Source organism: Chaetodon auriga, chromosome 18, assembly GCF_051107435.1.
Source record: "Chaetodon auriga isolate fChaAug3 chromosome 18, fChaAug3.hap1, whole genome shotgun sequence".
Lineage (NCBI taxonomy): Eukaryota > Metazoa > Chordata > Actinopteri > Chaetodontiformes > Chaetodontidae > Chaetodon > Chaetodon auriga.
The window spans coordinates 3,226,549-3,252,696 of NC_135091.1; the positions used below are offsets into that span (position 1 = coordinate 3,226,549).

Genomic DNA, 26,148 nt, shown 5'->3' on the forward strand with positions numbered 1-26,148 from the left:
ATTTGCTAATTAGCACTAAGCACAAAATACATCTGAGGCTGGTGAGGATGTCATCAGGTCTGAAGGTATTTAGTCACAGACCAGCCATTAGACAGGAGGAGGAGAGGTAAAGTTACTCCAGTTCATCCTCTGGGGAACATGAACGCAACTTCATGTCAGTCCATCCTGTAGTTTCAAAGATATTTCAGTCTGAGCCAAAGAGGTGGACTGACAAACTGCTATGTATGAAACCATGCTGCTTAAAATGACAACGCTGGATGTTTTCATTCAGCTGCAGAGGTGTCATTCATTCATTCATTCATTCGCCACACCCAGGCTTCCTCCTGCAGTCACACGGTTGCTAAACGTCTTTCACCGTTCCTGCTTTATCTGTAAGTTTCCATTAATTTGAGCCTGTGGAGGGACCGCGGATGAACGAGAGAACTGCTGTGCGATAATCATCACAGTGCATTAACGGAGGGGAAGGCCATGACTCACTTCACTCTAATGAGCTGCTGCTGCTGCAACTCTGCACATTTCACTGTGAATTATCATGGACTATATATACCGCTGGAATCTGAGGATACAAGCCTGCCATTGGTTCAGTGCTGCGCCCTCATCCGAGGAGCTGGAGCTCGCTGACGGCATGGAGTTATGTAAAGTCTGAAGCTTAATGATACAGTTCAGCATTCTGGGAAACACGATTATTGGATTTCTTTCCAAGAGTTACATGAGAAGATCAATACCAGTCTGTCGGCGTGAGTGTGTATGGAGCTAGAGCAAGGAGGCCATTAGCTTAGCTTAGCATAATGACTGGAAACAGAGGGAAAAGCTAGCCTGGCTCCAACCAAACATAAAAAGATGCTCCTACCGACATCTGTAAAGCTCAACAATCAACGTGTTGCATCTGTTTAATCTGCTCACAAACAGAAATGTAGAAGGGAACGTATCACCCAGTGTTTAATATGTGTGTCTTCAAACAAAGGCTCCTTAAAACACACATCTGTTTTATTATGAGGAGTTAAAGCTTTGCACTGCATTTGAATGGCACCCGTCTTCAATCAGTTACAGATAGTTCATTTATTTAGAACAACCATTAAGACAAAATATCACTAGTGCTTAATGTTTAAGTCATTTATTCTTAATGCAATACATACACATGCTGTCTCCAGCTCTGCTTTTTTCTGGTTTTATACGACAGTAAACTGACTATATTTACACTCTTTGAAGGGATGTGTTTAAAAAAATGACGAATTCTTCATGATTTTGTGCAAGTTAGAACAACAAATCTGCCTCAATTCTATCATATCCCATCATATATTATGTCAAAAATAACAATGATAAACTTTTAACTTGTTTACACATGATGTGCAACATTACAGCATTCAACATTTGAGGGTGTGAGGAGTGATAATAACAGTTTGAAGTGACTGCAGACGACCACCGGAGCGCCTGGACATCATGGTCCTGATGTTGATTATGCATCTCATTTTAATGAGGAACATCGCCATCTAGCTTACATCATCGTCTCTCCATTAATTCAATGAGTCTATCTGTCATTATCACGTGGTCCTGCTGTGGTAGCTTCACATGCCCAGTGAAAACAAAGTGAAATATTCCTGCTGCGATTTAAACTTTATGTTTGTTTGCGCTTTTATTAATCTATTCTAACATGTCATTTTCCAAACAGGGTCTTATAAATTCCTCAAGTATGATTTATAATGAGCTTATTTTGCTTTCTTTCTCTTTATTCTTTAAATCTCCTTCAGTGTGGTTGAATATTTAATGAATATTCCTGCAGAAACTAACACACCGTGTGTCGCTTCAGGTGTGATCAACAGCGGCCCGAATAAAAAGATGTCATATGCAAACATATACAAGCTTGTGCACAGTGCCGTGAAGGTTTAGAGGCTGACACTTTTAACGAAACTACAACACTGGATTTCCGGAAGGGACCTTCAAAATAAAACACAGAACATGGACAGTTTGATTCAGTCCTCCACAGTCAGTAATACGCTATATGTTAGCAGGAATCTGGAGTCAGTTTAAAGTAATTCCATGTCTGTCGCTTTTTGTGGCATTTGTCTATGTCCACCTACATTTTAATTAGGTTCTTTTTTCTTTTCCTTTTTTAAAATTTCTCTTTTCCCTCACATAGTCGGGTTAATGCTGATAATTTCCTATTTGGCTGAACTGAAATCATCACTTACATTAAGTCATTTAGTTTCTTTGTAGTGGGTTTCTAAATCTGTTACAGTGGCCTTTACGTTGACTAACAAGTGTAGTTTGTAACTGAGTACATTTACTTAAGTCCTGTTGTACTTTTTACTTCACAGCATTTATCTGACGACTTTAGTTATGAGTTCCAATGATTAGTCGATTAATCAATTATTCAACTAGCAGAAAATTATTTGACAACTATTTGAACTTGTTTTTCACTATTTTTCATGTAAAAACATTTCATGGTTCCAGCTTCTCAATTGTGAAGATTTGCTAATTATTTCCCTAATTTATTGCATATATTTAATGTGTTTAAAGTATGTATGTATGTATGTATGTATGTATGTATGTATAAGTATGTGTGTGTGTGTGAGTGTGTGTGTGCGTGCGTGTGTATAATCATACTGATTATACTTGATAAAATAAAGAAAGGATTATCTTATCTTATATTTACTTAAGTAATAACAGGGTGGCACTCGCACGCTTACTTGAACGTGTGTATGTGAGGTGTATTGAAAACTAGCTTTTATTTTGAAGACACACTTTTTACACTTCCGGCAGTAACGTGGGTTTTTGCGGGTAAATTTCTTGTCAGCGTGTCGGAGCCGGTGTTGCCAGATTGGGCGGTTTTCCTGTCAAGGCTTGTAGCAGTTTACCAGGTTATTGTATGTAGTTTACTTCATTATAATTTGAACTGCTCATTTATTTTGTTTATTTTTTCTATTTTTAAGGCAGAGGACAGAAATGGAAAATAGTTTTACAGTTGCGTTGTATGATGGAGCTTCCCATCACTTGTGAACACTTGTATTGTTTTATTATTTTGTCATATTGAAAACTTGTGATGAACCACAATACTGTTGCTATTGTTTATTGATTTATTTTTATTGTTTTATATATAATATTTGCGCGTTTCTTTATCAATTTGGGTGGATTTGGAGCAATTATGAACAACATCAACCCAACCTGGCAACACTGATCGGAGCAGCAGCCAGGCAGCCACATAGAGCCGAGCTGCTGCTGCCCAGGGTCGCTTGCTGATGAGCAACACTATCATCCGAGGAGGATCATGGAATAAACATGGCCCACAACAGACGCTTTTTCTTTGAAGGTAAGCTGTGACACTCCGCTCCGCTGCTCCGGGCGGCCAGCAGTCATTTCTCCCGCACACAGCCTTCGGATTCCTGCTTGCCGAGGCAGATTTGGGGTCCTCTGGTGTTACACATAATCGGTCCAAAATATGTGTGGATCCAGAGCGAGTGCACAGTTGGCTAGGCGGCTAACGTTAGCCCCGTAATGCCTGCTGTGGTAACAGGCTCATCCTCAGCTAGTCGGGGTGAAAGCAGCGCTGTCAGGCCGGGGGCTGAAGGGGAAGACAAAGCGCTGGCTGGGCGGTCCGGTCCGCTGGATTTTTAAACCGAAGCTGGGCTTGCGAGCCTGAGCTAGCCCCGTTAGCGCTGACGTTAGCTGGTTCTGCAATGTGCGAGCTGGATGTAGCGATAGCCGAGACGGGCCTTCCTGCCTTCTGCCAGGCTGCTAGCTGCCACATAACGTTTGAAAACACAGCAAAACACGTCAACATCCCAGCAACAAACACGAAAACATGTCGCGTTAGTCCTGACAACCGCCGAGCTGCGCTAGCTCCAAGCTAGCCTGCTAACGTCCTAGCTTCAAATATTAGCCGGCTAACAAAAATAGGCAAAAGATGTCCATGCTAAAAACGTAAATAAATCAAATGAAAACAGCGTTAAAGGGGTTTTAGTGAAGGGCTCACCTGCCACCACACAGGTAGAGGAAGAGTTGACGGGGTTAAAGATGTCAGGTATTTGCTGCCTTGCTCAACGGCTGTGTCAGCAGCACAAGGAAGCAGGGCTGGAACCGTATGTGTCAGTGCACAGTTGATTTTAACTCAAACGGTCAGTAGAACAGTTTGAAAGAGTAAATAAGGTGTTACTGTGAAGAATAATTTTAAACAGTTTTTAGGAGATGTGCAGCAGTTTTCACACACTTAACAATAAAAGACCAAAAATCAACAATGACTGTATCACAGCCTGATAGATCTTCTTCCTCTGAGTCAGAAAAACGATTAAAAACACATAAATGAGCCTCACTGCCGCACTGGCTGACATGTTCCTTCATTACCATGAACACACACACTGTAGTTTATCCTCACTCAGTCCCACACACACCGTCCTGCTAACACAAACACTCACTGGAGCACCGAATGTGGATGAATCCGCCGCTGGAAATAGTCCTCAGCAAAAGCACTATTTCCTCTTGTGTGTTTGTTTAACACTACAGCGAGCAGCTGTTTTAAATAAGTCTTTTTCAGTTGAATCTGTGTATTTGCGAGGATTTTTTTTAAAGATTTAGATCTTCAGTTGGAGGCTTGGAGCTGGCAGCCACAGACAGGAAGTCTTGAGGAGGATAGACGATAATAACAGTGTTATATCAATGTAATCTTCAAAAATGGCAAAAGTTAAATTCAAATTCAGATCCGTCTAATGAGGGAAGTTAAAAAGCTTGTTCATTCTATTATTTTGACATTTGATGGCAGCTTCCTGTACTCAGCAGTTTTTGATACTCAGCCGATTGGATTCATTTCAGTTCATATCGGAGGTTCAGCACAACCGGCCTCGTTATAAAGGATCTCTAACCGCCATCATAAGGTGTCATGGAGGACTTTGTCGTTGCTGGCCTGGTTTCACAAAAGCCAGATGCTGGCGGGGTCAAGTTTCCCCATTGACTGTCGCTTGTAAACTGCAGGTAAATTTGCGAGTCGCGCGGGGCTTTGGTGTGCTCATGTGTGGGAAGCCAGACTGATGTGTTTTAATTAGCGAAACATGTACATTTTTGTAATTACTGTCATTTTTGGGGCGCTTATTAGATAGGAATAGTTGAGAGATGGCAGGAAATGAGGTAGAGATGTAAAAAAAGCCGGACTTTAGCTGCTTTTCATTGTTAGTCTCTGAAAAATGTCAAAATTAACAGGAGAGGAAATGATCTCATGTTGCAAATGAGGCGAAAGTGGCCCCAGGGTTGCATTAGGAATCATGTGTTCTTTGATGGATTAACTGCATGTTTAATATATGGATGAGCTGCATTTCCTCCGAGGGCTGAGTGCAGCTCTGAGTGACAACAAGCTGTTTGGATGTGAGCATCATGTGAGAGTCAAAGCTCCCTTTCAGCTGCGTCAGCGCCGCTCGCTTCGCTCTGTTTGGATAAATTGTGTAGTCGTAGCTGTCGTCAGAGATCCCCGATCGTGGATTTGTCCTGCAGGAAATCCGCCGTCACGCCCTCCACAGACAAAATAAATGAAGCTCAGCAGGAACCTAAACGACTCCTCGCTAACATTATCAGGGCATTTGTTGTGATTTATGAAGCTGGAAAATGGAGCACAACATGAGTCCGGCAGACTTTGGGGATGACGCTGCGTTCGAGCTGGAAGACGTTGGACCAGGTTTAATTCGGCTCCTGCAGGACTGAACGAAAGAGCTCCGGGATCATAACGTATGATTTCTGAACTTGTGAAGATGATCTCTCTTGTCGTTTAGAAATGGATAATTCATTAAAAACAGACCACAGTGAACGCTCACACTGATCTGCCATTAGTCTCGTCTCCTCGCCGTCTGCTAATCCACCTCTGCAGCTGCACAGGGAGGCCAGAAGCATTATGTTTGAGGCCGGGAGGAAAATAGGCCGAGACGCTTCAAATCTGGTTTTGGGGGACGGAGAGATGCAGCTTTTCAGGCCTGTGTTTAAGCCACATGTGCCGGATGAAATAACAGAAAACGATTCTCTTAAGAGCGAGCTGCAGGTAATATGTACCTGCTGGGCTCGCAGCCAGATGGTTATCGCGCATTAACGTGATCATGTAGGTGATGTCTGGGAGGTCACCGGGCTCGCTTTGCCTTTAAAACAGAGGAGAAGCCTGCTTGTTGCCTACGTGGGTTTCGGTGCTCTTCTTCTCTGTGTTTTGTTCTTGGCTGCTGTTTTTCACGTCACAGATTTCAGTTGATTGTGGGAGAAAATAAACGAATTGGAGAGAACAAAGAGGAAAACACAGGAAGCAGCTGTCCGTCTTGGTACGAGCTGCTGCGTGTGGAGTTATCAGCGACGTGTTTTCAGCACAAGCTGATAAATTCTGATTGTCGTTCGCTGGTCGTAAAATGTTCCTCTTTGCACAGTTTGTGCTATTTAATAATAGAGCTGCAAAGGTTAGTCAGTTAGTAAAAGTCCTGCCTTAATGAAGTGTTTTCTATCAATCAGTTTGACTAATTTTTTAAAGAAAAAATAGGAAAATTCTCAGATTTCAGCTTCTTCAATGACAGGAAGTTGAATGTCTTCCAGTTGAGGACAAAACAAGACATTTGACGACGTCTTTTTGGGCTTTGGGGAAACACCGATTGACATTTTCACCATTTTCTGACATTTTCTAGATCAAACAACTGATCGATTAATCAGCTGCAGCCCTGTTTAACACTCAGTGTGACCCAACACACACACACACACACACACACACACACACACACACAGAGTGCATTAATACACTTTTAGCAGGAAACAAAACCTCAGTTTGGGGGAAACGGGGGAAAGGCATTGGACCCTCCTCGGGTTTGTTTACTCTGTCAGAAGGTCGACTTCTCTCCACACAATCAGCTGCTGGGAGCACATTTACTTTATTCCTCCACTTTGATTGGCTTAGATGCCCCTCAGCTGTTACTCATAGAAGACGGTGTCACTCCACTTCATGCAGAACGGTCGAGGTGATGGTTACTTTTTGGCATTGAGAAGAAAATATTGAGATGATCCGTGTTTTATCACGCAGCACTTAAAAGCAGCGCATGAATGCAGCAGCAGGCTTTAATCAGTCCACGCTTTGAACTAAGTTTCTACGCCGACTCTTTTGAAGGATAAATATAAAGAACGACGCACGCGTCTCATTGGATGGTGTCAGATCTCCCTCTGCGAGCTGTCCAAATGGTTCTGAACACACAGGAAAATATACGTTTCTCAGCTTTTCAGACAAACCGATCAAACGAAATCGAAGTTCATCTTGTAAAGACAGTAAAATAATTCGGCTGTGTGACTGCGTCGTCTCAGAGGCCGTGTGGGGAATCGGACCCCTGACAGCGCTGATGTCTTCCTCTTCACCAAACCAAACCAAATTCACCTCACATCAGTCACCTCTTTACCCAGCAGCCCCTGTGGGTAGAAGGTGGAGCTTCCTTCTTTCAGGTGGAGGGTTCACACCTGCTGTTACAGTGGGATCTGTTCCAGATCCGTTGTCTGGATCATAAACCATCCCATCTTTGCCTCCGTGTTCACACCTGCTATTTCAAATGTGTTCTATTCATCCTCATTGATGCCGGAACTCTGTTGAGGTGGCAGCACATCAGCCCCAGACTCCCTTAAGAAATCATCGAGTTTTGTGAATTGTTGCGTTCAGGGAAACTTGGATAGCTTTGCGAAACCCTGGCTGTGACAAATTCTTACTCATTTGTCCGCTCTTGTAAATTCGGCAAATGTTATACTTCAGGTTAATCTTTTCTTTGTGTAAAAACCGTGTCAGACTGTCTAGTGTGTTGCTCTTCCAGCGTTCAGGCCACCACATAAATTACACGCCTCGTTAACAGCAGATCAGTTGCACAGACTCACCTGTGCACATGCTGTTATTTTCTACTTTACACCATTTATTATTCACCTGCATTGCTTTTTATTTTCCACACAGTTCTGTTCCTTCACTTTCATTTCACAGGATAGTCACGTAAACGGCGATTGCAGGTGGAGGCGCAGCTCATTCAGCTGCTCATTACTGGATTTAGCAGCCGTCCATCTGAACTTTTCTGGATTGGACCGTTTATGCTCCGTTTTGTGCAACACGCTGTTATTCATTAACACACGTCCCGGTGATACAGAGGGGACGTCTGCACTTTTTTCACGTATCACAAACACTCTGATGGGAGGTGAACACTTGGATAAACTTGTTTTCCTTTAACCAAGGCCTTTACTTTGGCTCTCACCCCAAAATCTGAATATTGATAATGACTTCAATGCAATTGACACTGTGATGAAAGTACTGAATACAGTACTTTTATACCCGCTCTCATGTCACAGATCATTGTATTTGGTGTTGTAATAATCTTTATTTGCAGAAGGATATTGGTATTATTCAGTAAATATATTTATATATGCTTATTGAATATAATCACCTACTAAAAGTTATTAAGTCTAACAGATTTGCTTTGACCAAATTTAGAGTGTGTTTATATGACGCTGATGCAGGTGAATATGTACAAAATTAACAAGGAGCCCAAGGTTCCCTTTTTCTAAATGTCAAATCCAGCTGAAATGATCAGCCCTGAAACATGGAAATGGTCATTTCAGCTGATGGCTGTGTGTCGGTCCTGTGTCCCTGCACTGATGTGAGTCTGGTTTATTATTCAATCCAAGCCCTGGGTAGGTCAGAGACCAGGCGAGATGGAGGGTACAAGCACAACTGGAGCTTTTCTCTCTCTGGTGACAGTGAAGAGGAAAGGAGACATGAGTAAGCACTTCTCCAGCCCTCGTTTTCAGCACCACCAGCGCTGCACTGCATCACTTTTCCACCACACAGCTCCCTCCACACACAGGAGAAGACCCCAGCGACACCTCTGCTGATGAGCAGGCTATTCCCGTCTCTGATGACACACGCGCCGGCCCTTTTCATACAGATCTGTGCGCCCTGCATCTAAATCCTCCCCTCTGTTTTACACGTTGGAATGTGCTAGGGTTGGACCGATATGCTGGAGAGGTTCCTCCTGATCGCATGCAGAGAAAAAGAGGCAAACCTGCAGAGAAATGCAGCTTCCTTTGCCCCTTTTTAATTATTTAAAGGGTTTTTCTACGTTTAATATGTATTTAAATGTCGTGGGGCTACAGCCACTGATCATTTCCTTTATTGATTTAATCTGTTTAAAGTGCAGATCAGTTGTTTAGTCTGTACAGTTATTTAGAAAATAGTCAAATTTCATGTTTTTTTTCCTCACAAACAGTAAAAATGTTTGTCCTGATAGAGTCTGCATCAAGGTGAAGTCAGTTTTAAAGTAGCACCAATGCTGGAGGAAGTACTCTGATCTTTGACTGAAGTAAAAGTAGGAATACTGCAGTTTAAAAATACTCTGTTACATGTAAAAGTCCTGCATTAAAAGTTAGGCTTACGTAAAAGTTCACAAGCATTAGCATCAAAATTAGACTTTAAGTATCAAAAGTAAACACGCTCATAATGAGAACGGCCCATTTCATAATCACATGTATTATGTAATTAGATTGTAGTTACTGATGCATTCAAGTGTTCATCATGGAGCTCATTTGAATTCATTTCTATACAATGAAAATGATAAAACCATTGAACAGAAACAGCAGCTGTAATTTAAACCCCATATCGGTCAAACCCTAGAATCCACTTTGTCCCCTTAATTATTACAGACGTGCCATTTTCCACACACACACACTGACACACACACATTAAACAATGCAAAATAAGCCGAGTAGATGAATCTGTGTTTTGTTTTTTCCTTCCTCTCAGCGCCAGCGTGGTGAGCGTGGAGGAGATGGACAGGCAGCAGCCGACCTCCCCCGAGGAGAAAAAGGTAACCCGCCCCCCCCCGAACCGCCTGTCCTCTGACTCTCACTCCTGGTAGACGTGACTCCCAGCGGGCTGCAGGGCTCTCCGGTCAGCAGCCCTGCAGACGGAGCCACAGCCCGGCTGGCGCCTGGCACTGCCGAGCGAAGGCGCCCGACCCCGCCGGGGCATGAGCTCACGCTGCTGGGGAGCTACGGGACGCCTCAGGGGGGCGGCGGCTGCTGCTGCTGTGTTTGTTGTTGTTGTTGTTGTTGTTGTTGTTGTTGTTGTTGTTGTTGTTGTTCTGGGGGGATTGTGAGCAGGTGTTGGGCGTTGGCCTCTGATTGTTAGTAAAAGATATCATTTACAGTAAATTGGATTTATGTCAGGGAGGAAAAAACATGAAACTTCAGGGAATTTAAGCAGTTAATGAGCATGTTTCTGTAACGTCAGCAGCTTTGCTCACTTCATGTTTATAATCAGTCCAAGACTTTGGTCCAGGGTGAAATATCTCAACTATGTGCAACCGTACTAAACAATACATGCTAAATATTAGCATCATAACATCCCAACTGGCCACATTTAACGTTGCTAATGTCATCATGCTAACAACCAAACATGCTAAAATGAACACAGAGACATGGTGCTCAGCTGTAGGATGGTAGGATGGATGTGATGGTGTGAGATTTTCATGGTGCAATGACTAAATATCACAGTTTCACAGTACACAGTATTACACAGGTAGTAGTATTATCAGCCTCAGTGACCCTTCATGTCGATGTTGATTCTGAATTGCTCTGATGACCTTTTGATTGATGTGTGTGCCGTCTCTTCAGTCTCCGTCTCTTAGGCACTTCACTTCCTCTGATCCTTTGAGAACGTATGAAAACCGGCCAAATAATCACATGAGGCCTCTAAACAAGCTGGCGCCCAAAAGGCTCAGGTACAGTACGCTGTAACTCTGCTGCTTCCTTCAAAAGTAAAATTCAGTGAATGAATGGATAAATGTAATAAATAGAATGAAAGCAGGAGAGGATGTTTAACTCCTCGCTCTCGTACGTTGTCTTATATTTCTGCTGTAAATGGCTGTAAACAGGTGTTTGTTTGTTTGAGCTTGAAGCCAGTGAACGCAGTGTTTGGCTCTCTCTTCCTGTCCCGCAGCGAGGTCCCTCTCACGGTAGCAACGTCCTCCCCCATCCCCAACAGAAACAACTATTTCATCATCAGTCCGACACCTTCACAAGGGATCGTTTTACAAGGGCGACACTTTCAGCACACACAGATGCCCTCCGCAATAAGGAAGCCAGTCCAAAGGTAAGACGGGCTGCACGGCTTTTACCTCTCTGTCCTCCCCTCTCAACTTCCTGATTGGTTCAGAGACACAGCGTAGGAGAAGAAACTTCCTGTTGTTTTCAGATAACCATCATGCACCTGTCCCTCTCACCTCACCTCTCGTCCTCTCTCTGTGGAGGTTTGTAAGCCTCTGGCCGCACTGGATTTCCTCCAGAGAAAAGGGAAACGAGACGTGACTTTGAGCTCGTGTGTCCTCAGTCACATTATTTACCTTCACGGAGCTGAACAAGAGGAGACAGAGTGTATTTTCTCGAATTGGATGAGATCAATCTGCACACACGAGTGTTTAATGTAGATGAAAGTGGCGTGAATGTGAAGATGTTCTCTGGTTAATTCCATTCGTCGCCCGGGTCGATGAGGCTGGTTGGTTTTGAGGTTTGGTTTGAGGAAAATCACTTAAATTGAAATGTAGGCTGTAAAAAATGAATTATGGCAGAAGAATTAATTGCATTAGTGAGACGTTTCTCTTTGATTTTTATCTTCAAGCAGCCTCGATTTGAAGGAAAGGTAAGGCTTTGATCAGCCGCGTCACTCCGACTGAACCTTAACAGACCGGATCTCATTTCACGCTTCATTCACGTCCTCAGATCGTCGCTCATTTCATTCACTTCACTTTTGCTCTGTGCATCAGCAGCGTCTCTGTTGACATGCTGTGAGACTCGATGTCAGTGTGGGCTTTCTCCCTTTCATCATGTGTGTTATGATGCAGTTTATACTCGACTGACAAAACCTGACTGCATGAGGACGATCTGGAAGACCTCTGAGCTCCGTAACACCGATCACTGCTCATATACTTCATTAATAGTTCAGTGTTAGCAGAAGCAGGTGCTTATTTACTGTATTTTATTCATATTTTAGAGTTAAATGAGTAGGATGACATGAGCAACTCAATTCACTGACATCTGGAGGAGGATCTATTGATAAATGAACCTTTATTCCATTTTGTGTGAGAACTTTCTCGCTAGCTGCCAAAAGTATTTTGAAGAGATGTTCATCCTGTACCTGAAGTGAAAGAGAAGAAGAAGAAGAAGAAGAAGAAGAAGAAGAAGAAAAGGGTCAAGTAGAAGAGGGTTAAGGAGAAGAAGGAGAAGAAGAAGAGGGAGAAGTGTATTTATACATCAGGTGTCAAAGCGAAGTTTACATGGTCGAACCAGGATTAAAAGATGTGACTGCAGTAATTTGGCAAATAAAATCAGATCATTTAAAAACGTGAGAAAGCTAAATGGAATAAAACATCCGACAATAATAAAAGATTAAAAAAACAACAGTAATAACAAACTAGATCAGACAAAGGAGGGGAATCAAGAACCGGTTCCAGTGGAGACCCGACTCTGAATCGTCTGGTCCAATCAGAATCGTCTGCGCGTGAGCTGATCGCTTCCTTTTATCGATGGCGGCATGTTTTTGCACATCGCAAATCAGTGACGTCAGACTCGTGCGTCTACGCTGCTGCACAGCAGAGAAGAAGAAAGCGTGGCGTCATTTCACAGAGAAAGCTGAGCGCAGTATTTTTAGAACCTGTACATAATGTACTTCTACACAGTTGATGTTTTATTCTACATCCTGTGTACTTTTAGCTCGACCCTTCTGCGCCTCTGTGTTTGCTGTTTGTAACACATGCCGGCTGTGACGACTTCATTTCCCCGCCGTGGGATCAATAAAGTCTTATCTTTTAATATGTTTCCGGGATTTCTTAGTGTTGTTGCCTTTGCTGCTCGAGATGAGACCAGAAAATACGACAGTGCTGCCTCCAGAACGTCCCGGAGAACCTTTCAGTACAGACTTCATGTCTGGTCTCCGGTCAGATCTGTCGCTGCTGTTCAGTAAGACGTCGTGTTATTCAGTCTGGATACTCGACTTATCGCTGCCGTCTGGCTGATGATTAGCCGGCCTTGGCTCAGCTTGTGCCTGTGATCTCTGTCACCTCCAGCGACGTTTGACCCACATCTGTTGAGTCTGTTTGCACCAAAACCTCCATATTCTGCTTTTCATAAGAAAAGGTGACGCTCAGTTGATTGTCTCTCCCTCTGAGGTTTATCGATGTGTGTGCGCGTCTTTGCTCCTCAAGTCTGATGTGTTTTACATTTTTCTTATAGTCAACAAATCCCACGAAAAAGACAAAACCATGACTGAATGTGTCCAATAAGCAGTGTGTGTGTATCACAGCCTGATTCTTCCTCTGAGCCGTAGAGCCTCATTAGAGTCCAAAAACTGTTAAAAACACACCGATGAGCCACACAGCTGCACACACATGTTCCTTCGTTACACACACACTGCAGTTTATTTTGACTCAGTCACGCACACACACACACACACACACACCATCCTGCTGCCTCAAATACTCACTCGCCAAATGTGGATTCATCCGCTGCTGAAAATAGTCCCCAGCAAAACCACTGTTCCCTCCTGTTTGAGTGAAGATTGTCAAAGAGTACAGTGTGCAGCTGTTTTAGGATTATTTTTTTAAATGAAACTATACGTTAGTGAGCCATTTTCTGAAGATCATGTGCTTCAGAAGAACCAATGGGCTTTGAGCCGAGAGCCACAGACAGGAAGTCAGAAGGTTTTGAGAGACGGACGAACACGCTGTTGGTTTTGGTCTGTTCATGAGACTTTTTGACATTTAAACAAATGTAATTACTACCAGCCAGAGAGGTGGTGGCTGAATTTGGCCATTTAAGGGTCAAATTTGGAAAAAGTGGATCTATTTTTAAGTGCAGGCAAACCATTTCCACAAGCCTGGAAAATCCTGGAAGGTTTCTTGCTTTGAAGCGAAGAGTCTTACCAGAGAGAGACAGTTTTACTTTGGCAAGGAATCATTTCAAAACCTCTCACGTCATATCACCTTAAATACAAAAAGTCAAACCTTGAAAGTCATTGAAAGCTCCTTGAAGAACCACATTGTCTTTTTTTCCTCCGGCAGAAATGACTTTTCCACCACAGAGCAAGCGGGAGAAGTGGACAGCATCATCCTCACCTGTCCAGAGATCCCAGGTGGAGTTCACAGCTCGCCAAACATCACGCTGTGTGTGTGTGTGTGTGTGTGTGTGTGTGTGTGTGTGTGCGCGCGCGCGCGTGCGCATGTGTGTGTATGTGTCTGTGTGTTTTGGCTTGTGTACGCAGCATCTGTGGGAAAAGTGTGTGTCTGCAGGATGAGCACTGATGAGTATCTTTGTATTTGTGGAAAGTGTGTGTGTGTGTGTGTGTGTGTGTGTGTGTGTGTGACAGTCAGCAGCGTCTGCAGGGCTGCAGATCTGAACCTCCTCCCTGCTCCTGCCAGCAGAGGAGGAGATCTCAGGCCTCCCACATTAATCCTCAAAGCTGCCGGCCGAGGGGGGAGAGCTTATGAGTCACTGCTGTGTTAATAAAGGCTGTCTCACCGACACAACCCCCCAAATACAGAAAAAAAACAGACGATTTTGGGGGAAAAAAAATAAAAAAGGAAAGAAAAGGTGACCTTGGAGGCAGTTTTTCTGTCATCAGCCTGTTCACTCACTGTGTTTATGTTTTAGTTTAGAAGATTAAAATGTGAGTAAAAGGAGGCTGTGGAGGCTCAGAGAGGTGTGAAATATAAATAGAATAAATAAGAATAAGTGATTTGTCTTAATCCTTTTGTTATTAATGTTTCAGAAGAGGGGAACGTGAACATAAAGCGTCGCATCCAGCAGAAGAGGAAACCCTTAGAGGACTGCTGTAGTTTTCCTTCGCAGGTCAAAGCAGCAGAGGTAAGAGAAGCCCGGCAGAGAAGTACAGAAGATCTGATGATCGAGGTTTGAGTTTTTCAGAGATCCGTCAGACGCTGAGATGATCTTCACTTAGTAACTTATATTGGACTCACATTCATCTCAAAATCACATGATACTGTCGTCCTGTGAGGCCTGGATTGCTGAATAGACAGTTCTTCCAGCTTCTTGTGAATCCATGAATCCAGATTCATCAGCTGTTTTTCGTTGGCAGCCTCTCCGGCCGACCGTCTACCACACAGTATGCGGGAAGTGCAACAAGCCGAGCGAGGACAGCAGCAAGTGTCAGAACTGCGGGAGCGGTCCGACGCTGCTGCCCTGTCAGCAGGCCACGCTGTCGTCCCCGACCCCCCGACCCCCCATCCGATCCCAGCCCTCCCCCAGACCCAACAGCCTGCAGCAGAACTTCTACAAACCGGTTACGACCATGAGGGCGCCCCGCGGGGAGACTCTGCCGATACGGATCACGAGCACCAGGGGAACCCTGCCGCCTCTGAACAACAGCAGGCCCCCCCTGTTAGCCGGGACGTCGAGCTGCTGCACAGCCAGAAACCCGCCCAAGGGGACGGGGACGGCGGGCCAGCAGCACGAGCTCAACGACCCCAGTGAGTAAAAAGAAGTGTTCCCGGTTAAACAGTAACAACAGTCCCAGCAGGGTGAAGGCCAGTGATGCACACTAACAGAAGCTGCTTATTAGAGCAGGCAGAAGTAAGCCCATCATCATCATCATCATCATCATCATCATTACCACTAAGTGACCTGCTGTCAGGCCGAGGGTTAAAGCTGAAGTGCCTCTAACATCTACAGCAGCAGAGTTCTTCACGTCTCTCTAGAACAGACAATTAACAAGGCAGCAACAACAAACTCACGACTGATAAATAGAAAGTAGAAGTATGAGGGTTGAAAACAAAGTTCACTGCTCGGTGCGTTACGCAGGCCCTTATGATTCCCTCGATGCAGAACAGACGGACAGAATCGAGGAATTTGATTATAAAAACAGAATCAGCTGTAAAATAGGGCCCTAATTATGTCTCATAGTGTCTAATTTTCTCTCTATGAACAAAGACTCGGCTCTGTCCTCCCATGCAGGCTCAGAACGTGCTCGTCAGCGGTCAGCTGGTCGGCGGCTGCAGTCTTTGACAGGAGAGGAGGTCATCATGACACATTTCACCTAAAGGGGGGTGGCGCTGTAAAAACACAGCCGTGAGCTGAAACATCTGTAGGAGTGTTAGTGCAGATCAGGAGTGGGTGTTTGTCTTCTGGCACCAGTTTTTCAGCCAGTGGAGACAAACTGTCTCAGTTTAACGCCTTTTTTCATGTTTTCAGAGCCAGACTGAAGGGTGTTGGGCTTTCTGGAAAAAAAAAAAAAGCCTTAATATAACTTTCTGTGTTAAGAAAATGAAGTAACTACCTTAAAAATCTAAAAATCTACATCATCAAACTGAGCTTTGTCCACAGTGGTGTGATACCAGCAGGTCTGTAAAGGCGTAGCTGCCACTGAATGCAGCATGTAGTTTCTATCATCTGACAGTATATTTACACTCCTAATATTGTTATTTAAATAATGTTTTTATTAAAAATTGCTTTTAATTTGACTCATATACAACAAACATCAGTCAAACATCCTTTTTGTTGAAGCAGAAACAGCCTCTGTATCGCTCTCACCACCACACCAGACTCCATTCACAAAAACAGCAATTTAATCATGTAAAATGAATTTCATTCAAACTCAGCAGAAACAAAATAAAACCCATCACCAGCTCTAGTTTGGTCGAAATGAATCTCAAATCACTGAGTTAGATGTGAAATAAATCCAGAGGAGAGCGAGAAATACTCAACATGTATCAGAGAGTGTTTAAACAGCTTCTCTGACGTTTCCTCCCCAGTCGTCCTGTCCAGCGATGACGAGGAGGACGCCGACAACGCCAGCACAGGAAGCGCCAACAGACTCGACAGCGTTTCCCCTCGTCCCGCAGACTCCGCTCACTCCTCGCCGGCGCCCTCTGGAGGCAGAGTGGAGGCTGCGGTGAAGAGCGCCGGAGAGCAGGACGAGCTGAACGCTGCGTTCTTCGAAGACGTCAACATGAAGATCACAATACCGAGGAGGGCCCGCATGAAGGATCAGGTGAGAGGAGATCCCGCCGACTTCAGGCGGCTGGGAACGCTGTGAGATGAGAGCTGAGCTTAATATTTTTTCTTTCCAGACACAACCAGTCACGGCCATAATAAACCTGTCCAATGGTGTTTTTCCACAGGCTCCGTTCAGCCTGCTTTAATCTGACCAAGCTGGGAAAATGACGACGAAGCTGTTTTTGATCTGCGAACTTGTGGCTTGGAGTTTGGTTGCACTTTTGTGTTTACACCTTCACATATCGGCTCATCAGCTGTCATAATATGCTGATGCAGACAGAGCATTTCCTCCTGCCCCTTCACATTAAAAGCCTTCCACCAGCTGGAGGAAATGCAGCGTGTTAGCTGGACTTCAGTAGCGTCTGTCGCTCAAAGCTCGGCCTGGAAAGTTAAACTCCACCCAGTGTAAACTAGGCCAGCAGGTGCTGCACTGAAGTGAAACACGTCTGCAGGCAAAACAAAGAACCACAAAGTGACGTGAAGCTTGATGTATTCGATGCAGAGTTTCACTGGGACGACCTTGAGTACGATGAGCGCTTTCAGTCTTTAATGAGCTCGGCATGGAAACTCTGCCACACTGAAAGCAGCAGAATCCATTTCTGCGTTTCTCTCTGAATAAACTGGACTTCAGCGTTCGGTGAAGTAAAACAAAAACCTCACATCCTCCCTGAAGTTACTGCTTTTTTTGAATTCTGCAGTTTGGGAATCAGCCCCCGGAGCCGTTCTCACCGAAGACGAAGAAGCCCAAAATCATGTCCAACAAGTGTGACAGCATCATCCTGGAGTGTCGGAGTGTGAGAGTAGGAACGTTACGCAGGATGGTGACGAAGCCCGTCATCGTGAGTACTTCACCGTGTTTGTTATGACAATATGGCCGCCGGACTTCGTTTCAGCACGTCGAGCCACATGTGACCAGATAACAGGCAGCTCCTGCACTGAGCGGAGGGATCGGGTCATTTTAAAATCGTGCATGATGAATGCGACGTCCCTGCTAACGTCCGGTCTTTGTTCTTTGTCTTTCAGTTTTCCATCGACCACATCCAGCTGGAGACTGAAGGTGAGACCCAGCAGTGGTGAGCTCAGTGTGTGCAGAGCTGCTGGATCAGACATCAGTGGAGGGGGTGGCACCACATCGTGTGCGCTTACCGTCCACGCTGGTCAGCGGAGAGTCACACACCTGTGGCAGCTTTTAAGACCTGAAAATACGGAAAACCCCAGAAACACCAGGGAGAAATATGAACCCGATGTTGTTTTTCTTAAATCCGGCTGCAGCGTCACTTCATCGTGGTCTTTTGTGGTTTTTAGTTGTTATTGTGTGTTTGTCCTCAGGTCCGGAGCTCAACAGCATAGAGAAGGTCTGCCTTCAGTCATCGGAGCTGATCAGCTGCGAGTGGTGCAGCGTCCGGAAACTTCCGGTCTTGTTCTTCCAGACGACTCCGGAGGAGTGCGTCCGCCTGCGAACGCAACTCAACATGTCCAAGGAGACGGGAGACCAGTGGTACGACTGTGCCGGAGACCGTGAGTACAGAGCTACACGCACACAGTCAATCGAATACGTCCAGCATCCTCACTGCTTTGCTGATGTCACAGCTCGTTGTTCTGCAGCTTGATTTACTACAGAAATACATTCAGGAGCCATGTTTGTATAGAAGAGGCAGGCATAGATGAAGGCAGCTGATAAAAGAGGATGTTTGTGCTGCTTGAAGTCTCAAAACGAATGGATTGAAGATCTTAAATGTAGTGAAGCGATGTCATGAACGAACCCTCCGAGATGTTTCGTCCTGTTGTCAGTTTGTGCTGCGTAACGTTAATTCAAACAGCAGAGTTCGTTGAATATTCATCGTTTCTGCTCGGCTGGACGGAGCTGGGCTTCACGTCCTGCGGAGTTAATATCCTGCTCTCCTTTTACGCATTCTGCCAACTTCATTTCACAGTCTGAATTAGCTGCAGTGCATTCAAGCGGAAACAGAAGTGTTTCCTTGAGCGTTACCAGTCAAATATACGTCTAGAAAGAGAGATTACAGAGAGCCAAGAGCCCAAATATCAGCATGACGAGAGATTTCAGTTTAGATTTTTGATCAGTTTCAACAAAAATCTACGTGTTTTATGTGTTATTACACTAAGATTAATTGCCACAGAAACACATTTGATGCATTTTAATTGAAGCTGTAAAATCATCCAGACGTCTCTCGTTGTGTTGTCAGAGTCGGACGAGAAGTACATCGTTTTGATCTTCGAGAACGGTCTGGTGATGAAGGAGCAGATGATCCTGGAGGACATCCTGGGCGAGATCGGCCGCAACAACAACCTCAGCAACTTCCCCGCCAAGCTGCCCTTCGAAGAGGCCAACATCCGATTGGTCAACTACAACAAGGCCTCGAAGCAGAAGGAGGAGAAGGTGAGAGAACAGCCCAAAACCCAAACGTATTCAGTTTATAATAACAAGAAGTCAGATCAATGACCAGTTTTCCCGCGGTTGTGGCCTGCTGGACAGTCACACATCTGCTTTGAGGGGACACTGTATGTCTCTGTCCCTCCCAGGAAACAGTCAGAACATCAAAAGCCTCATGTTAGAGCACAAGGGAGAACATTCCTCCAGCAAGTGGAGGAAGTTCATAAAAAGTTCATTTGCTTTGAAACTCCCAAGCAGAGCCCACAGAGCGCTGCGTGTACGTTAAGACCTTTTATTAAATTCCTCCAAACCCTCCACTGCATGCATTACATGACTCTGGACAGACGTGGACATAAGCTGCAGCTCGATTGGTTGGCGGAGGCGGACGACCATGAGGCCGTAATTCTGCTGTTCTTCCTCACAAACGCCTGCTGTCCCTGTCTGCAGGTGAAGTCGGTGCAAATTCCTCCCAAAATCACCCACGTCTCCCCGGCTGCCAAGGTGTCCCCGGTCAGCAAGGTCTCGCAGGTGACTGCGGTGACCCCGGTCGCCATGCCCGTGCGCACACGGATGGCCACCCGCCAGCAGACCAGCGCCTACTATGAAGAAGAAGACGAGGACATGACTGACCTCCAGCCCACCTTCTCGGGACCAATCATCAAGTGAGTGTCGGCTGGAGTGAAGTGTTTCCCTGTCAGTGCTGATGGAGTCAGCGCGACACAGCTCCACCCGGTGGAGAGGAGCGGTAATGCTGCTGGTGCTGCAGACCCAGTGTGACGGTGCTGTTGGTGTTTGTCTTCCAGGTTAATGGTGTACCCCCCTCCTCCAGCCAAAGGCGGCATATCAGTCACTAATGAAGACCTCCACTGCCTTAATGATGGAGAATTCCTAAACGACGTTATCATAGACTTTTATTTAAAGTAAGTTTTTGGGTCGTTTGTCAAAGAGCTTATTGTGTCTGCTGTAGTTTTCATACTGAAACGAGTCCTCCTGGTGTCTTTCTGTTAGATATTTAGTTTTAGAGAAATTGAAAAAAGAAGATGCACAAAGAATCCACGTGTTCAGCTCCTTCTTCTACAAGAGGCTGAACCAGAGGGAGCGGAGGAGCGTCCCCGACACGACGAACCTGCCGTGAGCGTCCACCACAGCACACTCTCCCTTCACCTTATGTTCACACGTTTCTGCTGTCAAACGCTTCAATCTTTGGTTTCCAATTTCCAGAATCCAGAAAAGGAAGCACAACAGGGTGAAGACGTGGACTCGGCACGTGGACCTGTTCCAGAAGGACTTCATTTTTGTTCCCATCAACGAGTCGTGAGTCTTCACTTCACTTCACAGAACGTGAATTCTGCTCTTTAACTCTCTGTAACTGATCTGATCTCCTGTTTTGTCAGAGCTCACTGGTACTTAGCCGTCATCTGCTTCCCGGGCCTCAAGGGTCCAGTGTACGAGCAGAACCCGCTGTTCCACGTTCCGTTCCCGGCCTCGGCCGCAGAGCCGCCGTCAGAGGAGAGCATCCCAGACCACTGTCGTCCTCTGTCCCCGGACAGAGACGGGCTGGACAGCTCCTCGGAGGACCCGTCCCCCGGCGTCCCCGAGGCGTCCGCGGAGGGTCAAACCGACGGCGACCCCGCCAAGGACAGCGCCGCCTTCACAGAGGGGGGTCACGAGCCTTCCAACGCCCCCGCAGCACCAGGCAACAGCCAGGCCGACACAGAGCAACAGTACACGAGTGAGTCACTGACGTTGAACTGGCAGAGTTCAAAGAGCCAACAGAGTCTGTAGCATCACATGACAGTCGTCTGGTCTGATTTATAACGTTGTTTAGTTTCTGTCTGATGAGAGACGTCCTGATTTCACTTTATTTGAGTCATTCTGCGGTCCAGGAGCTCGTCATAACGACAGATGTGTAGACTTCTCATCCAGGCTGTCTGTGAATCAGCAGCTGAAGTCAGATCTCCACCGTGTATCCCTGCCGTTTGATGCCGAATCAGGATGTCAAATCCAGAAAACCCCTCAAACTTTAGATGCTCAGAAAGTCAAACAGGTATACAGGAAATACCTGAGAGGGTGTGACTGTCTGCCTGAGAGACCCAGTGAACCTCCACCAGGACACGCAGTGTTTCACACACAGTCCAGACTTTTTTAGAATCAGGGTTGTAGACGAAGACAAACACTGGATGAAACAGGATTTTCACTTCAGGGAAGAAGACACTGATGAAGTTTTTTTCCTCCGTTTGGCTTAAACATCAGGCAGCACTGCTGCGTAATGAGCTGATGTTAGCTGACCTCATTCTAGCCCTCATGTTCTGGTTGACACTCAGCTGAAAATGCTCCAGAAAATGAAAGTTGTTGAGCCTCGACTGCAGGAAGGAAAGAAGAAGAAGAGGCTGCAGTAAATATTTTTTCAGCATTTTGAGAAGCAAACGTCGATGTGGTGAAAGGGATCATGTGTTCGGCTCTCAGACCGTCCATCTTTCCGTAAATGCTCCATCAAAGGGCTTAAATCAGTTCCTGTTACTTCACTCTGTCTGCGAGCTGATGACCGTGCTGCGGTGAGACAAATGGATGAGTTGATGAGTGGAAGGAGAGGAGCTGTGTCTCTGATGTAGAACAGAGAAATCAGCTGGAGGAATTGGGTTTTTCTGATTTTAGCTTTGACATTTACATTCATCTAAACGTCATCTGCAAGAAGCCAAGAGCACATTAATGATTTATTCCTTTGTGATTTTTAGGCGAGTTGCACAGAATCAGTGTTTGCTACGGTTCAGGAAAAGGAGACGACGACACCTTCACCTTCTCTGACGACCAAAGCTCCGGTCAGGTGCTCAACTCTCTTTACTTCTTCGATGTGATGGAGCTCGTCTGTCCATTAATCAGCCCTGAATAAACTGGAGGAATTGTAGTTCATGTTGGTGAATGTTGTGCCTGCAGGATGACTGCAGTGAGGACGGGACTGAAGACACTCTCAGCTCTGACGCCTCTGCGTTGGCCTCCAAACAAAGCCTCTGCAAACAGTGAGTAGATGCACTTCTGAATGTTCACCTGCAGGTGGCAGCGCTGCTCTGCTGAAGCTAACAGCAGAGGAAACGTTTGTGGTAATCACTCAGTTTTTTCTGTGTCTCCTTCAGGCCTTGTATCCTCATCATGGACTCCCTGCGAGGTCCGGCCAGGTCGACGGTGGTGAAAACTCTGAGAGAGTGAGTGTCTGCTGCTGCGCCTCATAGCTTTTACTGCTTTTTCTGATTCAACCAAGCAGTGGCTCCCAACCTTTTTCATATGCATGAACTGATAAGTGATTTTCACTTCTCAGATTATTGCATCTGAGTGACTTTTATTAACCTTTAGGGGATCAAACCATCCAGCATCTCACAAGAAGTCATTATAGAAGAGACATAATTTGGTGAATCTGATAATGGATTCTTTTTGACATCCCATTAATCATGTCAGGATCTCAGCTCCCACATGTTGGGAGTCAGTATGGAGCAGAGGGTGGGCTGAAGGCACAGGAGGGTTGATCAAGGATCAAAGATTTCCAGCATCCATAAGTCATCTTAAAATCATAGAAAAGAAATGCAAGAACTCCAGAACTCGTCTTTTCTTCTATGTCAAAGTGATCCAGTGATAGTTGTCTGTACATAAATGAGTACATTGCATATGGAGAGTGTTTGCACCTGCAGAAGTCCAACCAAAGAGTGGACTTCTGCAGGTGCAAACACTCTTCCTCCACCAGTGAACACCCAGAGAACGGGCGTTAAGATGGTGGAGTCGACAGGTACCTGTTTGTTCACCTGGATAAGAAGCTGGACTGGCCTGAAAATACACACTACACAAGAAAGTTCCAGAACTCCATCAATGGAGCGACACCATCACTGCAGAGCAGCTACAGTTTAGTTTGAAGCCCTCCTGATGGATCAGCGATGACTTCAGAATTTAGCTTCTAGATAACTGGATTCAGATCTCAGGTTAACTTTGATCGATGACTGAGACGGAGTGTGTGCGTTTGTTTTAGGTACCTGGAGGTGGAGTGGGAGGTGCGTAAAGGGACTCAGCGGAGCTTCGGGAAGGATGTGATGAAGGGCTCCAGCCCACGTGTGCCTCAGCAGGATAACTTCAGCGACTGTGGAGTTTACATCCTGCAGTATGTGGAGAGCTTCTTCGAGGTGAGAGCAGCAGCTCGAAGCACGTTGTTGAACATCCTCCACTCTGCTGTCTCTTGTTGTTTTCTCGTCAACTTCATCCTAAATGTGTCTTGTCCCCTGAACCAGAATCCGATTCCCAGTTTTCATCTGCCGGTGAATCTGTCCGAGTGGTTTCCTCAGCAGCGGATGAAGACGAAGCGTGAGGAGATCAAGGAGCTGATCCTGAAGATCCAAGAGCAACAAGAACTGGATAAGAAGGAGCCCGACCGGGTCGAGGCTCCACCCAGCTCTCCTGAAGAGCCGGAGATCGAAGAGACTTCTGGGTCAAAGGGCCAGCCGCCAAACTTACCCATCAGCCCCTGAAACGACCCCACCCCCCTCCTCCTCCTCCCCCTCCTCCTCCTCCTCTCCCCGTCACTCCCTGGCCCAGCGGGGGGGCCGAACCTGATTGTACGCTGCTGGTTTCACTTAAACATGTCTGAAACGATCCTTAACTCCCTCCATTAACCACAGACATCAAACACACCTTTAAATTTGTATTGAATAAAACATTAACTGTAAATATGCCGGAGTTTTTCCGCTGCCTTTGTAATTTACTGCTTTATGACTCAGTCATGAAGTGGCCCATTAAGTTATGTTTTCATAGATGTTCTCCTCTCCAGGAGGATCTGTGCAGAAGATACTGTTGCGCTCTTGCATCGTTATTTTCTATGCGTTAGTTGTGTAGAGGAAGACAAAGACTATAAAGACATAGAGCAAGTTGCTGTTATTTGTAAGTCAACAATCCACCTGTCTGGAAAAAAGAAACTTTCGGGAAAGTCGACTTCCAGCTCACGAGTCACATACGTAGTTGAGTTCTTGTTGTGTCTCTTCAATGTGGAGTGGATGAACTTTCAGCATTAAAAGCGACTCTAGATGCAAGAGCACTTCCTTTGCTGTAGGTTTTCATTTGTGCTGTGTGCCAGCGGGTAGTTTTCTACAGAAATAAGACTGTGTGTGTGTGTGTGTGTGTGTGTGTGTGTGTGTGTGTGTGTGTGTTGCTGCACAGGCCTGGAAAAGTCTTGAATACAGATGATTATGTCCAGGTCCTGAGATGCTTCGGTAAAAGACGCAGTTTTGACGCAATCAATGCGTTTTTTTGTTTGTTTGTTTGTTTTTTAAAGAGAAAGTGCTTCATGTAACAGAAGAATTCAGAGTTAATATATGTACACGACAGAGGACAAATTTAGTAATAATGGTGGTTTTTAGAAGTTTTTCACTGTTGCTCGGTCACTTCAGAAGCTGCAGCTGAACCTGTACCTGTGGCTCAGTGTAAATCCACCTGCTGTGTCACCTGAATGCCTCTAAAGGTGTCATGTCTGAGATTTGAGTTAAACCTGCTGCTGGTTTGAGGCCAATTCAAGCTGTAAATTGACATTTAAACCTGTAAACCAGTTAATGTGTGAGTTGTTTGCTGCTGAGTTACTGTACAGGAGTTGCAGGGAAAAATCAAATTTTAAGTTATAAAACACTAAATTATTTCAGTTGTGTGATAATTCTTCAGTCTGTGACGTCGTCAGCCGAACGCTTAATTACCTGAAACTGCAGCTAAACTCGTCAGATGCTAACCGATTAAAGCTGAAAACAAACTTGCCTCGTAGGAAGACGTCAGGTATGTAAGGAATACCTGTGACACGTGGACCTTAGCAGAGGAGCTTAGCTGTTGACACACGACAGCTGCACTATTTCCTCTTATTTGAATAACATTTGATTAAAACTACAGTTTTTTCAAAGCTTTACATTGTTAAAAGGAACCAATGGGAGCTGAGAGCCTCAGACAGGAAGTCAAAGTGTTGAGAGACCACTAGTCTGAACATCATCTCATGAAGGACTAAACTCTCCTGAGCGCCTCATTCCAGGTCTGTTTGAAAAGTGGCATCAGTTAAATGACTGTCATGTAGGTGCAGACAGGTGTGCTGTCTTTAAAGGGCAGGTGTGTCTCGTGCTGTCACAGGTGCTTTGTTATGAAATGCGGCTCTCGGCTTTCAGTCTGGTGTTCAGTGACTTATTCTTCAGACAGAGAGGGCTTACCCAGAGTTAAGTTACTGGACACTAAAACATTCATGACTCTTGAATTGTGTTTTGTCGTCCCACTTATGAGCTCGCGCATGTGAATCCTGACAAAAGTAAAGTATAAAATATAAATTAACTGCTCGATTTATGAAAGACTTCCAACTATTTTCAGGGCTTTCAGCCACGTCTCACGGTCTTCTTCAGTGGATGAAGTTAGCTCAGTTTAACCACAACGAAGCAGATTATTCTCAGACTAAATGAGGGTGTGTCCTCAAGTATGTACTCACAAGTGCTAAACATGTTATGGTGCCAGAGTCTCATCTGGTCCTTTTGCTATTACTGTTCTGACATGAAAATAATTGTATCATTAATATTTCAGTCATTAATGTGACTGCTTTGTCTTCAGTGAGCGGCCGAGAGTGCAGCAGCAGACAGAGATTAGCACCATTGTTGTCGTCTTTGACATTATCCCAGTTAATCCCCAACCTTCCCGAAGGTATTACTCACATGTCACATATGCCAGCAGAGTGTGTGAAG

At 45.2% G+C, this 26,148-nt stretch overlaps 1 protein-coding gene across 6 annotated transcripts; it reads left to right on the forward strand.

Moving 5' to 3' along the window:
* Positions 1-3,155: 3,155 nt before the first annotated feature.
* On the forward strand, positions 3,156-24,485 carry senp6a (SUMO specific peptidase 6a). Of its 6 annotated transcripts, none has more exons than XM_076756031.1 (24): positions 3,156-3,307; positions 8,650-8,743; positions 9,764-9,827; positions 10,636-10,742; positions 10,961-11,113; positions 11,639-11,659; positions 14,076-14,146; positions 14,783-14,877; positions 15,110-15,500; positions 16,782-17,020; positions 17,724-17,864; positions 18,049-18,082; positions 18,355-18,543; positions 19,230-19,423; positions 19,865-20,079; positions 20,221-20,337; positions 20,426-20,548; positions 20,639-20,731; positions 20,812-21,149; positions 22,153-22,241; positions 22,352-22,434; positions 22,549-22,617; positions 23,430-23,580; positions 23,686-24,485. In XM_076756031.1, the coding sequence occupies exons 1-24, from the start codon at positions 3,277-3,279 to the stop codon at positions 23,920-23,922; spliced, it is 3,339 nt and encodes a 1,112-aa protein (XP_076612146.1). In that variant the 5' UTR covers positions 3,156-3,276; the 3' UTR covers positions 23,923-24,485. The 6 variants fall into 6 exon arrangements, with proteins under 6 accessions (XP_076612146.1, XP_076612147.1, XP_076612148.1 ...); XM_076756032.1 differs by having other exon boundaries at positions 3,170-3,307; positions 11,642-11,659; XM_076756033.1 differs by lacking the exon at positions 11,639-11,659 and having other exon boundaries at positions 3,170-3,307.
* The last annotated feature ends 1,663 nt before the right edge of the window (positions 24,486-26,148 follow it).

Coding starts and splice junctions, on each gene's coding strand:
- senp6a (XM_076756031.1), top strand. CDS start 3,277: ATGGCCCACAACAGACGCTTTTTCTTTGAAG. Junction 20,080..20,220: donor TTCTCGGGACCAATCATCAA/GTGAGTGTCGGC, acceptor TTTGTCTTCCAG/GTTAATGGTGTACCCCCCTC. Junction 20,732..20,811: donor TTTGTTCCCATCAACGAGTC/GTGAGTCTTCAC, acceptor CTGTTTTGTCAG/AGCTCACTGGTACTTAGCCG.